The following is a 12,500-nucleotide window of genomic DNA, read 5'->3' as shown; positions in this document are numbered from 1 at the left end:
AATGTCAAATTAATAAAATATAACTGGGACGGACTTAAGCCGTCGTCTGGCGGGTTCCCAGGACCACCAAGGAAGGACATGACTTTGAGCAGTTTGACTTTGTTTATTTTTCAATAAACACCTCAATCCAGGTCGCTTTTCTGCTCGCTCGTCGTCTGTCTTCGGCTCTCCTCCTCTCTCGCTCTGCGTCAGCTGCACTCCTGCTTCTTCCAGTCTCTCCGCCTCTGACCCTTGTGTTCACAGCTGCCGCCCCTTTTAACAGTGCGAGAGGATTCACTAATTGTATCCACGTGTGCGATCCACGTACCTGATCTCGCTTGTGGCGTCGCTGCCGGCACGCCCCGCCTTGCAGCTCGCTCACCATCTGCGCCTCCTCGCCGCCATCAGCGTGCCCTGCCGCTCTGTCGGACCGTCCGCTCCGCCTCTTCACAATAACCTTTCATAAAATTGCTGTAATTTAGGCATACACAACTTTATTGGTGCCCCAGGGAAATTGTTTTGCTCCTACTAGCTCAATTACAAGAAGAAAAGATCAACAAACACTCTAAAAAGCATTTAAATACAACAAAAAATACCAACTATACAAAAGTGATATAATCCAGCAATTGTGTGTTCCTATTTAGATTAGGGAATAAAAATAACAAAAACAGTTTGCATAATTACAACTAATAAATATGCATACATTTTTCTCCTTAGAATTAAATTTTTGACATCCACACCATCATCAAGTATCATTTGTGACACTTATTTCTGTAGCAGCAAGGCTAAAAAGATGGTGAACAAAAACATTTGCTCTCTTCTTAAAATGAGAAAGCTTACACCTACTCAGTAGCGTAGTGGTTAGAGTGTCAGCCCTGAGATCGGTAGGTTGTGAGTCAAACCCCGGCCGAGTCATACCAAAGACTATAAAAATGGGACCTATTACATCCTTGCTTGGCACTCAGTGTTGGAATTGGGGGTTAAATCACCAAAAATGATTCCTGGGCGTGGCCACCGCTGCTGCCCACTGCTCCCCTCACCTCCCAGGCAGTGATCAAGGGGATGGGTCAAATGCAGAGGACAAATTTCACCACAACTAGTGTGTGTGTGACAATCATTGGTACTGAAACTTTAACTTTATCACCATATTTTGGACGTATATGAAATGAACACATTAAAAGCCAGGAGTCCAAATTTAAATACCGTGAAAGCTGGATTTTCAAACCCCTCAAAATTCAAACTTTTAGATCAAGCCAAACGTATCTTTGTGGACAAACTCCTCAGTCATGCGCCTGAAGGCAAGAAAGCAGGGCGTAACAATGTTGGGGAGGCGGAACCTTCCACTTGTTGTGCAGGAGGAATCACGTCTTAACACTTTAGCATGTGTGCCTTTTTAAAAAAAATACAAACAAATGTATTTGATGACTGGAAGAAAAACTGAAATGTTCCTGGGATCTCTTAAAAGACAAGCTGTGCCAGGTAATCATTGTTGCATCCTTACTTGACTTTTGTCCTCCCCCCAGGACCCTGCAGCTGAGGTGCGAATGAAGGTGGCGTCCATCACGGAGCAGGCGCTCACCCTGGTCAACAAGCGACTGGGTCTGTACCGACACATGGACGAAGTGGTCAACCGCTACAAACAATCCCGCGACATGGGAGCGCTCAACAGCGGCCGGAAGACCCTGGAGGCAGACCACCGCGCTCTCACCAACGAGATCAGCTCACTGCAGGCTCGCCTTAAGACCGAAGGCTCCGACTTGGCAGATAAGGTCAGTGTTCAGTCATGTGACATTTCTGCGAAAAAAACGCATTCTTAAACATTCATTTTTGTGTCAAAATATCACTTAAGCACTTTTTTTAAATAAATTATCAATAAAAATATGATGTAGAGAAAATGTTGTTTAGGTTATTTCCCCTATTTTAACAAGCCAAAAAGCTAGGAGCAAGTAAGGTGGCGAGCAAACCGTAATAGGACGAATATGGAGAATATATATGTTCATTACAGTTTTCAACCTTCCGTGTCAGGAAGTCGGTCCGTCCTCAAAACTCTCTCCGCTGTCACGTCCTTTGTGGCCTAAAGTTGTGTTGAGGCTTTTACAATCTTGCTGTAGCTGAAAGTAGTCTTTTTGTAATTTATGATATTGTCTTGGAGCGATTACATAGAGTACAGGCCAAAAGTTTGGACACCTTCTCCTCATTTAGTGTGTTTTCTTTATTTTCATGACTATTTACATTGTAGATTGTCACTGAAGGCATCAACACTATGAATGAACACATGTGGAGTTATGTACTTAAAGGGGAACATTATCACCCGACCTATGTAAGCGTCAATATATACCTTGATGTTGCAGAAAAAAGACCATGTATTTTTTCAACCGATTTCCGAACTCTAAATGGGTGAATTTTGGCAAATTAAACGCCTTTCTGTTTATCGGTCTTTTAGTTGTTCTGACGTCACCGAGGTAACACACCCGTCATTAGGTAACACACCCGCCATATTCATTTTCACATTACAAACACCGGGTCTCAGCTCTGTTATTTTCCGTTTTTTCGACTATTTTTTGGAACCTTGGAGACATCATGCCTCGTCGGTGTGTTGTCGGAGGGTGTAACAACACTAACAGGGAGGGATTCAAGTTGCACCACTGGCAAGAAATCTGCTGCCAGACCCCCATTGAATGTACCAGAGTGTCTTCACATTAAGTCAATGAAATCACAAACGTGAGTTTTGTTGATGTTGTTGACTTATGTGCTAATCAGACATATTTGGTCACGGCATGTCTGCCAATCGATGCTAACATGCTACGCTAATTGATGCTAACATGCTATTTACGCTAGCTGTATGTGCATTTGAAACTAGATACCCACATTTAATGCGAAACAAACACTTACCAATCGACGGATTTAATTTGCTCCAGTGTCACAAGATGCGAACGTCCTGATCGTTTGGTCCGCACATTTTACCGGCGATGCTAATAAGGCAGCCATGCTATGGGCTACTTCATAGGGTACACCCATGCTATGGCCGAATAGCGTCAATAGCTATTCGCTCAATAGCTTCAATTTCTTCTTCAATTTCGTTTTCGCTATCTGCCTCCATACTCCGACCATCTGTTTCAATACATGCGTAATCTGTTGAATCGCTTAAGCCGCTGAAATCCGAGTCTGAATCCGAGATAATGTCGCTATATCATGCTGTGGTAACCGCCGTGTTGTTTGTATTGGCAGCCCTGTATGACCTCACAGGGAAATGGATAGTGGTTTCGAAGATAGCGAAATTAAGGCACTTTAAAGCTTTGTTTAGGGATATTACGGGACCGGTAAAATTTTGAAAAAAATTTCAAAAAATATAACAAGCCACTGGGAACTGATTTTTATTGTTTTTAACCCTTTTGAAATTGTGATAATGTTCCCCTTTAAGAAGAAAAGGTGAAATAACTGAAAGCATGTTTTATATCCTAGTTTCTTCAAAATAGCCATCCTTTGCTCTGATTACTGCTTTGCACAGTCTAGGCATTCTCTTCATGAGCTTAAAGCACACCTGTGAAGTGAAAACCTTTTCACGTGACTATAGATCTTGAAACTCATCGAGCAAATGCCAAGAGTTTCCAAAAAAGTAATCAAAGGGTGGCTATTTTGAAGAAACTAGAATAAAACATGTTTTCAGTTATTTCACTTTTTTCTGTTCAGTACATAACTCCACGTGTTCATTCATAGTTTTGATGCCTTCAGTGACAATCTACAATGTACATAGTCATGAAAATAAAGAAAACACATGGAATGAGGCAAAGGTGTGTCCAAACTTTTGGCCTGTACTGTGTATTAATTAGTTTTCAACCTTCCGTCTGAGTCGTCGGTCCGTCCAAAAAACTTGCTCTGCTGTTGCGTCCGTTGTGGCTTAAAGTCCTATTAGAGCTTTAAATTGTTTTGTGGCTTTTGCAATCGTGTGTAGCTGAAAGTAGTGTTATTGTAATTTATAATAGTCTTGGAGCAATTACATACAGTACAGACCAAACAGTTGTACACACGTTCTCCTCATTCAATGTGTTTTCTTTATTTTCATGACACTACACCTCCTCATGCTCTCTCAGGGAGAGCCTGTCCCAAATTCCAAGCTGCTGTTTTGAGGCCTTTTTAAAAAAAAAGAATGCACTTTGTAACTTCAATAACAAATATAAATATTTTTCCTTAACTTCAGTTGATTTATTTTGGAAAAGCTTGTTACATTGTTTAATGCATCCAGCGAGGCATCTCAACAAAATTAAGCATAATAATGTCTTCATTCCACAACTGCATATTGGCTGATATCGGATGTGGTAATTAAGAGTTGGACAATATTGGATATTGGCAAAAAAGCCATTATCGGACATCTCTAATATCTGGTCAAAAGCATAGAATTGTCTCTAAAGACAAAATTGGAAGAATTTGACAAGAAAAATGTTGAAAAGTTCACAATAACTGTGGCCAAATCAAGCACTAATGTAATCATAACAAAACAACAAATAACAATGCAAGTTACCTTTTCAAACGCAATGAACATAGTACCAAATACTGTGGTATTTGGTACTATTGTAATCGGAAGGCGAATAACTTAATTACCCTAAATAATAGCACTCCATTTGATTCAGAGTTGATTGTAGATTCAAAATCAATATTGGGTACCAGTTCTATAATTAACTACATTCCTTCATAAAAAAGATAAACAGCTCTGATATATGTATTTTACTTAAAACCGTGACCCCGAAAACTGGTTTTGTCTGAAAAAAAAAATTCTGCCCAAATATTTAATAAAGTCAAATACAAATATGGAAGGAGAAGACTCTCACACTCTATTGCAAAGTAAGCATATCTGAACATCTACATCTACAATATGAATTGCCTAGGTGAAAATAAAATATACTTATTTTATAAATACATTTTTAATCAATTTTAAGAATCGTTACAAGTAAGAATCACAATCAAGTTAAAATTTGTATTTTTTGACACCCCTACTAAATAGATAAACAAAAAAAAATTGAAATGGAATCAATAATTGTTAGCACAAATTGTACTTAAATATTGAACATCTTGAATTGCAGTTTTTTTCTCTGCAATTGTAAAAACTGAGTCAGGTTGTTTTTTTATTTTGTTTTATGTTTCCAATTGCATGATTTTTTAAAAATGCCTCCGGATATCACTTTTTAAATGCTTTAAATGCAATTTAAGGCCTTCATTTTCACAAAATCCATTTAATGACTCTTAATTAGAGATGTCCGATAATGGCTTTTTTGCCGATATCTAATATTGTCCAACTCTTAATTACAGATTCTGATATCAACCGATACCGATATATACAGTCGTGGAATTAACACATTATCATGTCTAATTTTGTTGTGATGCCTCGCTGGATGCATTAAACAATGTAACAAGGTTTTCCAAAATAAATCAACTCAAGTTCTGGAAAAAAAATGCCAACATGACACTGCCATATTTATTATTGAAGTCTCAAAGTGCATTATTTTTTTTTAGCATGCCTCAAAACAGCAGCTTGGAATTTGGGACATGCTCTCCCTGAGAAAGCATGAGCAGGTTGAGGTGGGAGGGTAGAGGGTAGCGGGGGGTGTATATTGTAGCGTCCCGGAAGAGTTATTTCTGCAAGGTGTTCTGGGTATTTTTTGTGTTGTGTTTATGTTGTGTTACGGTGCGGATGTTCTCCCGAAATGTGTATGTCATTCTTGTTTGGTGTGGGTTCACAGTGTGGCGCATATTTGTAACAGTGTTAGAGTTGTTTATATGGCCACCCTCAGTGTGACCTGTATGGCTGTTGACCAAGTATGTATCGCATTCATTATTGTATTATGTGAGTAGCACGGAACGCAAATACAGTGCCTTTTAAGGTTTATTGGCGCTTCTCCCTACGTCTGTGTACCACTCCGTACAGCTGTGTTTTTAAAAAGTCATAAATTTTACTTTTTGAAACCGATACCCATAATTTCCGATATTACATTCTAAAGCAGGTAGCCCGTAAGGACCAGATGAGTAGCCCGCTGGCATGTTCTAAAATTAGCTCAAATAGTGAGCAGCCTCTATTTTTTAAATTTCATTTATTTACTAGCATGCTGGTCTCGCTTTGCCCGACATTGTTGATTCTAAGAGAGACAAAACCCAAATAGAATTTAAAAATCCAAGAAAATATTTTAAAGACTGGGTCTTCACTTGTTTAAATAAATTCATTATTTTTTTTACTTTGCTTCTTATAACTTTCAGAAAGACAATTTTAGAGAAAAAATACAACCTTAAAAATGATTTTAGGATTTTTAAACACATATACCTTTTTATCTTTTAAATTCCTTCCTCTAATCATTAAATCAATTTTTAAGTATTTTTTTTTTGTAAAGAATAATAAATACATTTTAATTTAATTCTTCTGTTTTTTCGACGAAGAGTATTTGTGAAATATTTCTTCAAACTTATTATGATTAAAATTCAAAAAAATTATTCTGGCAAATCTATAAAATCTGTAGAATCAAATTTAAATCTTATTTCAGAGTCTTTTGAATTTCTTTAAAAAATTTTGTTCTGGAAAATCTAGAAGAAATAATGATTTGTCTTTGTTAGAAATATAGCTTGGTCCAATTTGTTATATATTCTAACAAAATGCAGATTGGATTTTAACCTATTTAAAACATGTCATCAAAATTCTAAAATTAATCTTAATCAAGAAAAAATACTAATGATGTTCCATATATTCTTTATTTAATTTTTTTCAAAAAGATTCAAATTAGCTAGTTTTTCTTTCTTTTTTTTTGGTTGAATTTTGAGTTTGAAAGAGTCGAAATTAAAGATAAACTATGTTTCAAAATTTAATTTTCATTCTTTTTGTTTTCTCCTCTTTTAAACCGTTAAATGAAGTGTTTTTTTCATCATTTATTCTCTACAAAAAACCTTCCACAGAAGGAAAAAAAAATGTACGACGGAATGACAGACAGAAATATCAATTTTTTAAAAATATTTATCTGTTTCTAAATATTTATTGTGAGAAATCATTAAGATGATCAGTGTTTCCACAAAGTTAAATATCATTAATTATTAATAATAACATAGAGTTAAAGGTAAATTGAGCAAATTGTTTTAAGCAAATTCATTTAAGTGTGTATCAAACAGGTAGCCCTTCGCATTAATCAGTACCCAAGAAGTAACTCTTGGTTTCAAAAAGGTTGGTGACCCCTGTTCTAAAGCATTTATCGGCAGTCTGATATTATCGGACATCTCTACTTTGAATGCTTTTTATTGACCCCGTCTTGTGACTTCAGGTCGGGGAGGTGCAGAAGCTGGACGGGCAGGTGAAAGACCTGGTGTGCCGAGCCAGCCAGGAGGCGGAGCGACTGGTGGCCGGCAAGGTGAAGAAGGAGGCCTACATCGAGGGTGACAAGAACCTGGCCAGCAAGAGACTGGAGCTCATCGGTCGTATCGACAGTCTGCTGGACGCTCTTTAAACCACGCACCAACATCATCATGTGTATGTATGACCACCCAAATAAATGTGACACGTGTTTTTTTTTTTTTTTTTAACACATCATGTATAGCCAGTAATTGTCATCTCGGGGTCACAATGAGTTTATCCAAACACTCGTGCCTTGTGATAAACTGGATCACTCTTCTTGGCTTCGTTAGCTCGGTCACATTTTCACATTTATATCCCGGCCCTTTTTTTTTTTTACGGGTCTAAGTTTTCACGAGTCTGAAAAATGATTAAAGTAAATTGAAAGTGTTTTCTTTTCTCACACCAATTCTACATTTTCTAAAGTGGCTTTATTACTAATTTTCTCCCTTTTTGCACTTACTATTTTTCTACTTGCCCCAGACATGAACAATCTTAAAGCTCTGATTTAGTTTTTTTATGTCTGGAACCATTATAAGTTTGTCATCTTTTCTATACTTTGGGGTTTTCACTGAGATTAAGTTGGGTGAGAAAAGAAATAGAAAGCTGGCTTGTTTAAATAAAAAAACATTTGGAGTAACAACCTTGGAATTAAACCGTTTTTTTTTTGTACAAAGGACGTAATAATTTTGGTTGACCACTAGAGGTCGTCCTTGCCTTAAACCAGGGGTGTCCAAACTTTTTCCATGGAGGGCCACAGGAATAATTAAACCATGCGGGGGCGTTTTGATATTTTTCGTTTTCAAACCATAACAAAATATATAAATTCATTTTTTTTTACCTTTAGTACTCCCAGGGACTATAGAGGGTCTCTGTCATTAACATGTTAAAAATAAGTCATATTATTATTTTCATTTTTTATGTAACGCTTACAGTAAATATCAACTTCAGGTTGATATAAAGTAAAAAAACAAAAAAAACCTTTTAAGTCAAAGACAACTTTGTTTTTTTATAGTAAAACTGAAATATGCAGTATTTCCCCCATTGCCCAAAACATTCAGAAAGCAATGTTTGATCTGAAGTAATTGGAGCCCTAAAAAGATCAATAATGCAGGATACCATTGATTTAAATGTATCATTATTTCTGAGTAATCACAGTGAAAAAATAAATACAATCCCACTAAATATCTTTGGGATCCAAAAGGTCCCCCACTCATAAAGTCATACATTTTTATTATTATTTGTTTTACTTCTAACACTTAAGTTATATCTGTCGATTTTACGTTTGAACTATTATTTTGTTGGTTTTATGCTCTTTAGTCAAAGAAAACACTGTTTTTATATGGCAACCACACAATATATGCACATAATATTTTCCACATAAAACATTATAAAGTGAAATATTTGAAGTAATTAGAGACTTGAATAGGTCAATAATTCAATATATTTTTAGCATTGCCAATAAGAGCAAAATAAAAAAAGACAAAAGAAAAACAAACAGCTTGCATGGCAGCTTTGTGTCAACAATGCAACTTTTCCCTGTTAGATTTCACCTCATTCTACTTTTTTTAGTGTTTTATTTTCTATTTTTGCAATAGCATTTCCAGAATGTGTGGCGCCCCACTAAACAATTAGCTGCGGGCCGCACTTTGGACACCCCTGCCTTAAACACATGGTTTTGTTGTATTGCATCTTTTGACGGAAAATAAACTTGTCCCAAAAAGGTCAACGTTGGAGGGGCTTTTCTACAACTACATAGGGGGTTTCCAGAACATTGTCCCAATAGTCGTACTCGAGTACAGCACCATTCACAGCCGACATGCAAGAGCCCGTACGGGTCAAAGTGAGGTCACAGCTTTTCCTCTGAGGTCCTTTCCTGTTCCATAATAACATGCTCCTTTCCCCTCACAATACTTAATGTCAACATATTGTATGCGCATACAATAATCATTCTGAAAGCAGAAGGCAAAGACAATGTCCGTTCGCGCCGATGCTCGGTGCTGCTGAAAGGCCACACAATGGCAATTTTAATAGCGCGTGAGTGGGTATTTGGAGAACTAAACGATTAGACAGACTTATTCTCACAGCAGGCAGACCGCTCGTGTCTGCGTTCTCCACTGATGCCATCAGGCCGCTTTGAAAAGTGTAAAAGGCAGCATGTGTGATGGTATGGGGGTGTATTAGTGCCCCCACTTACACATCTGTGAAGGCACCTTTAAGGGCCTACTGAAATGAGGTTTTCTTATTTAAACGGGGATAGCAGGTCCATTCTATTTGTCATACTTGATCATTTCGCGATATTGCCATATTTTTGCTGAAAGGATTTAGTAGAGAACATCCACGATAAAGTTCGCAACTTTTGGTCGCTGATAAAAAAAGCCTTGCCTGTACCGGAAGTAGCAGACGATGTGTGCGTGATGTCACGGGTTGTGGAGCGCCTCACATTGTTTACAATCATGGCCACTAGCAGCGAGGGCGATTCGGAACAAGAAAGCGACGATTTCTCCATTAATTTGAGCAAGGATGAAAGATTCGTGGATGAGGATAGTGAGAGTGAAGGACTAGAAAAAAAAAGAGGGCAGTGGGAGTGATTCAAATGTTATTAGACACATTTGGTTTGGTAGAGTGGCCGTGCCAGCAACTTGAGGGTTCCAGGTTCGATTCCCGCTTTCGCCATCCTAGTCACTGCCATTGTGTCCTTGGGCAAGACACTTTACCCACCTGCTCCCAGTGCCACCCACACTGGTTTAAATGGAACTTAGATATTGGGTTTCACTATGTAAAGTGCTTTGAGTCACTAGAGAAAAGCGCTATATAAATTTAATTCAATTCACTTCACTTCACATTTACTAGGATAATTCTGGGAAATCCCTTATCTGCTTATTGTGTTAGTGTTTTAGTGAGATTGTATGGTCGTACCTGAAATTCGGGGGGGTGTAGCGACCGCCAGTGTCTCTGAGGGAACCCACGTTTCTCGACAAGGCGAAGCAAAGGTTGCCGTTGGGGCCGGGCTGAGCTTTTTCCCCCCTCCTCGACGGTGGAAGCATCCCACGTTCGGAGAAGGCAAGAGAGTCGCAGCCTCCTCTTTGACAGCTGCAGGAGGAACAAAGCAAGCTTTGCTCATGTCTACGGTAAGAGCCGACTTATTACCACAATTTTCTCACCAAAACCTGCCGGTTGACATGTGGTAGAGAACCATGTTCGCTTGACCGCTCTGTTCCATAGTAAAGCTTCACCTTCGGGAATGTAAACAACGAAACACCGGCTGTGTTTGTGTGGCTAAAGGCGGCCGCAATACACCGCTTCCCACCTACATCTTTCTTCTTTGACGTCTCTATTATTAATTGAACAAATTGCAAAAGATTCAGCAACACAGATGTCCAGAATACTGTGTAATTATGTGATTAAAGCAGACTACTTATAGCTGGGATCGGGCTGGAAAAAAATGTCCGCTACAACCGGTGACGCCAAACGCAAGCGTCATCATACCGCAACGTTTTCAACACGATACTCCGCGGGAAATTTGAAATTGCAATTTAGTAAACTAAAAAGGCCGTATTGGCATGTGTTGCAATGTTAATATTTCATCATTGATATATAAACTATCAGACTGCGTGGTCGGTAGTAGTGGGTTTCAGTAGGCCTTTAACGCTGAAAGGTACATACAGGTTTTGGAGCAACGTTTGTGACATTCAAGCAACGTGTTTTTCATGGACACACCCTGCTTATTCCCGCAAAACGATGCCGATCAGAATCAGAAATACTTTAAGAAACCCCGAGTACAAATTGAGATGTATTATCAATAAAGCCATGTGTTACAACAGCTTGGCTTCATAGTAAAAGAGTGTGGGTACTAGACTAGCCTGCCTGTAGTCCAGACCTGTCTCCCATTGAACATGTGTGGCGCATTATGAAGCCTAAAACACCACAATGGAGACCCCGGACTGTTAAACAACTTAAAGGCCTACTGAAATTAGATTTTTTTATTTGAACGGGGATAGCAGGTCCATTCTATGTGTCATACTTGATCATTTCGCGATATTGCCATATTTTTGCTGAAAGGTTTTAGTAGAGAACATCCACGATAAAGTTCGCAACTTTTGGTCGCTAAAAAAAGCCTTGCCTGTACCGGAAGTAGCAGACGATGTGCGCGTGACGTCACGGGTTGTGGAGCTCCTCACATCCTCACATTGTTTACAATCATGGCCACTAGCAGCGAGGGCGATTCGGAACAAGAAAGCGATGATTTCCCCATTAATTTGAGCAAGGATGAGAGATTCGTGGATGAGGAAAGTGAGAGTGAAGGACTAGAAAAAAAAAAGGGCAGTGGGAGCGATTCAGATGTTATTAGGCACATTTACTAGGATAATTCTGGAAAATCCCTTATCTGCTTATTGTGTTACTAGTGTTTTAGTGAGATTATATGATCGTACCTGAAAGTCGGAGGGGTTTGGTGACCGCCAGTGTTTCTGAGGGAAGCCACCTTTCTCGACGAGGCGAAGCGAAGGCAGCCATTGGGGCCGGGCTGAGCTTTTTTCCCCCCCTCCTCGACGGTGGAAGCATCCCACGTTCGGGGCCGGCCGGTCGGAGGAGGCAAGAGAGTCGCCGCCTCCTCTTTGACAGCTGCAGGAGGAACAAAGCAAGCTTTGCTCATGTCTACGGTAAGAGCAGACTTATCACCACAATTTTCTCACCAAAACCTGCCGGTTGACATGTGGTAGAGAACCATGTTCGCGTGACCGCTCTGTTCCATAGTAAAGCTTCACCTTCGGGAATGTAAACAAGGAAACACCGGCTGTGTTTGTGTTGCTAAAGGCGGCCGCAATACACCGATTCCCACCTACATCTTTCTTCTTTGACGTCTCCATTATTAATATAACAAATTGCAAAAGATTACTGTGTAATTATGCGATTAAAGCAGACTACTTATACATTGGATTGGACTGGAAAATAATGTCCGCTACAACCGGTGACGTCACCATGAATTGATTAACGTGGACCCCGACTTAAACAAGTTGAAAAACTTATTCGGGTGTTACCATTTAGTGGTCAATTGTACGGAATATGTACTGTACTGTGCAATCTACTAATAAAAGTATCAATCAAAACGCACATGCGTCATCTTACCGCGACGTTTTCAACGGAATACTTCGCGGGAAAT

General features: G+C 39.0%; 1 protein-coding gene across 1 annotated transcript in view; it reads left to right on the top strand.

Annotated features, from left to right (window-relative positions):
- The window catches only part of rpn1 (ribophorin I), a 22,054-nt gene extending 14,072 nt beyond the window's left edge, over positions 1-7,982 (top strand). The window contains exons 9-10 of the mRNA XM_061875229.1: positions 1,503-1,748; positions 7,272-7,982. Coding sequence (XP_061731213.1) covers positions 1,503-1,748; positions 7,272-7,454 — 429 coding nt within the window. The 3' untranslated portion in view covers positions 7,455-7,982. The remainder of the gene's footprint in view (positions 1-1,502; positions 1,749-7,271) is intronic.
- The last annotated feature ends 4,518 nt before the right edge of the window (positions 7,983-12,500 follow it).

The sequence above is a fragment of the Nerophis ophidion genome, linkage group LG16, assembly GCF_033978795.1.
Source record: "Nerophis ophidion isolate RoL-2023_Sa linkage group LG16, RoL_Noph_v1.0, whole genome shotgun sequence".
NCBI classification, from domain to species: Eukaryota; Metazoa; Chordata; class Actinopteri; order Syngnathiformes; family Syngnathidae; genus Nerophis; species Nerophis ophidion.
This window is presented reverse-complemented; position numbering and strand designations above follow the sequence as displayed.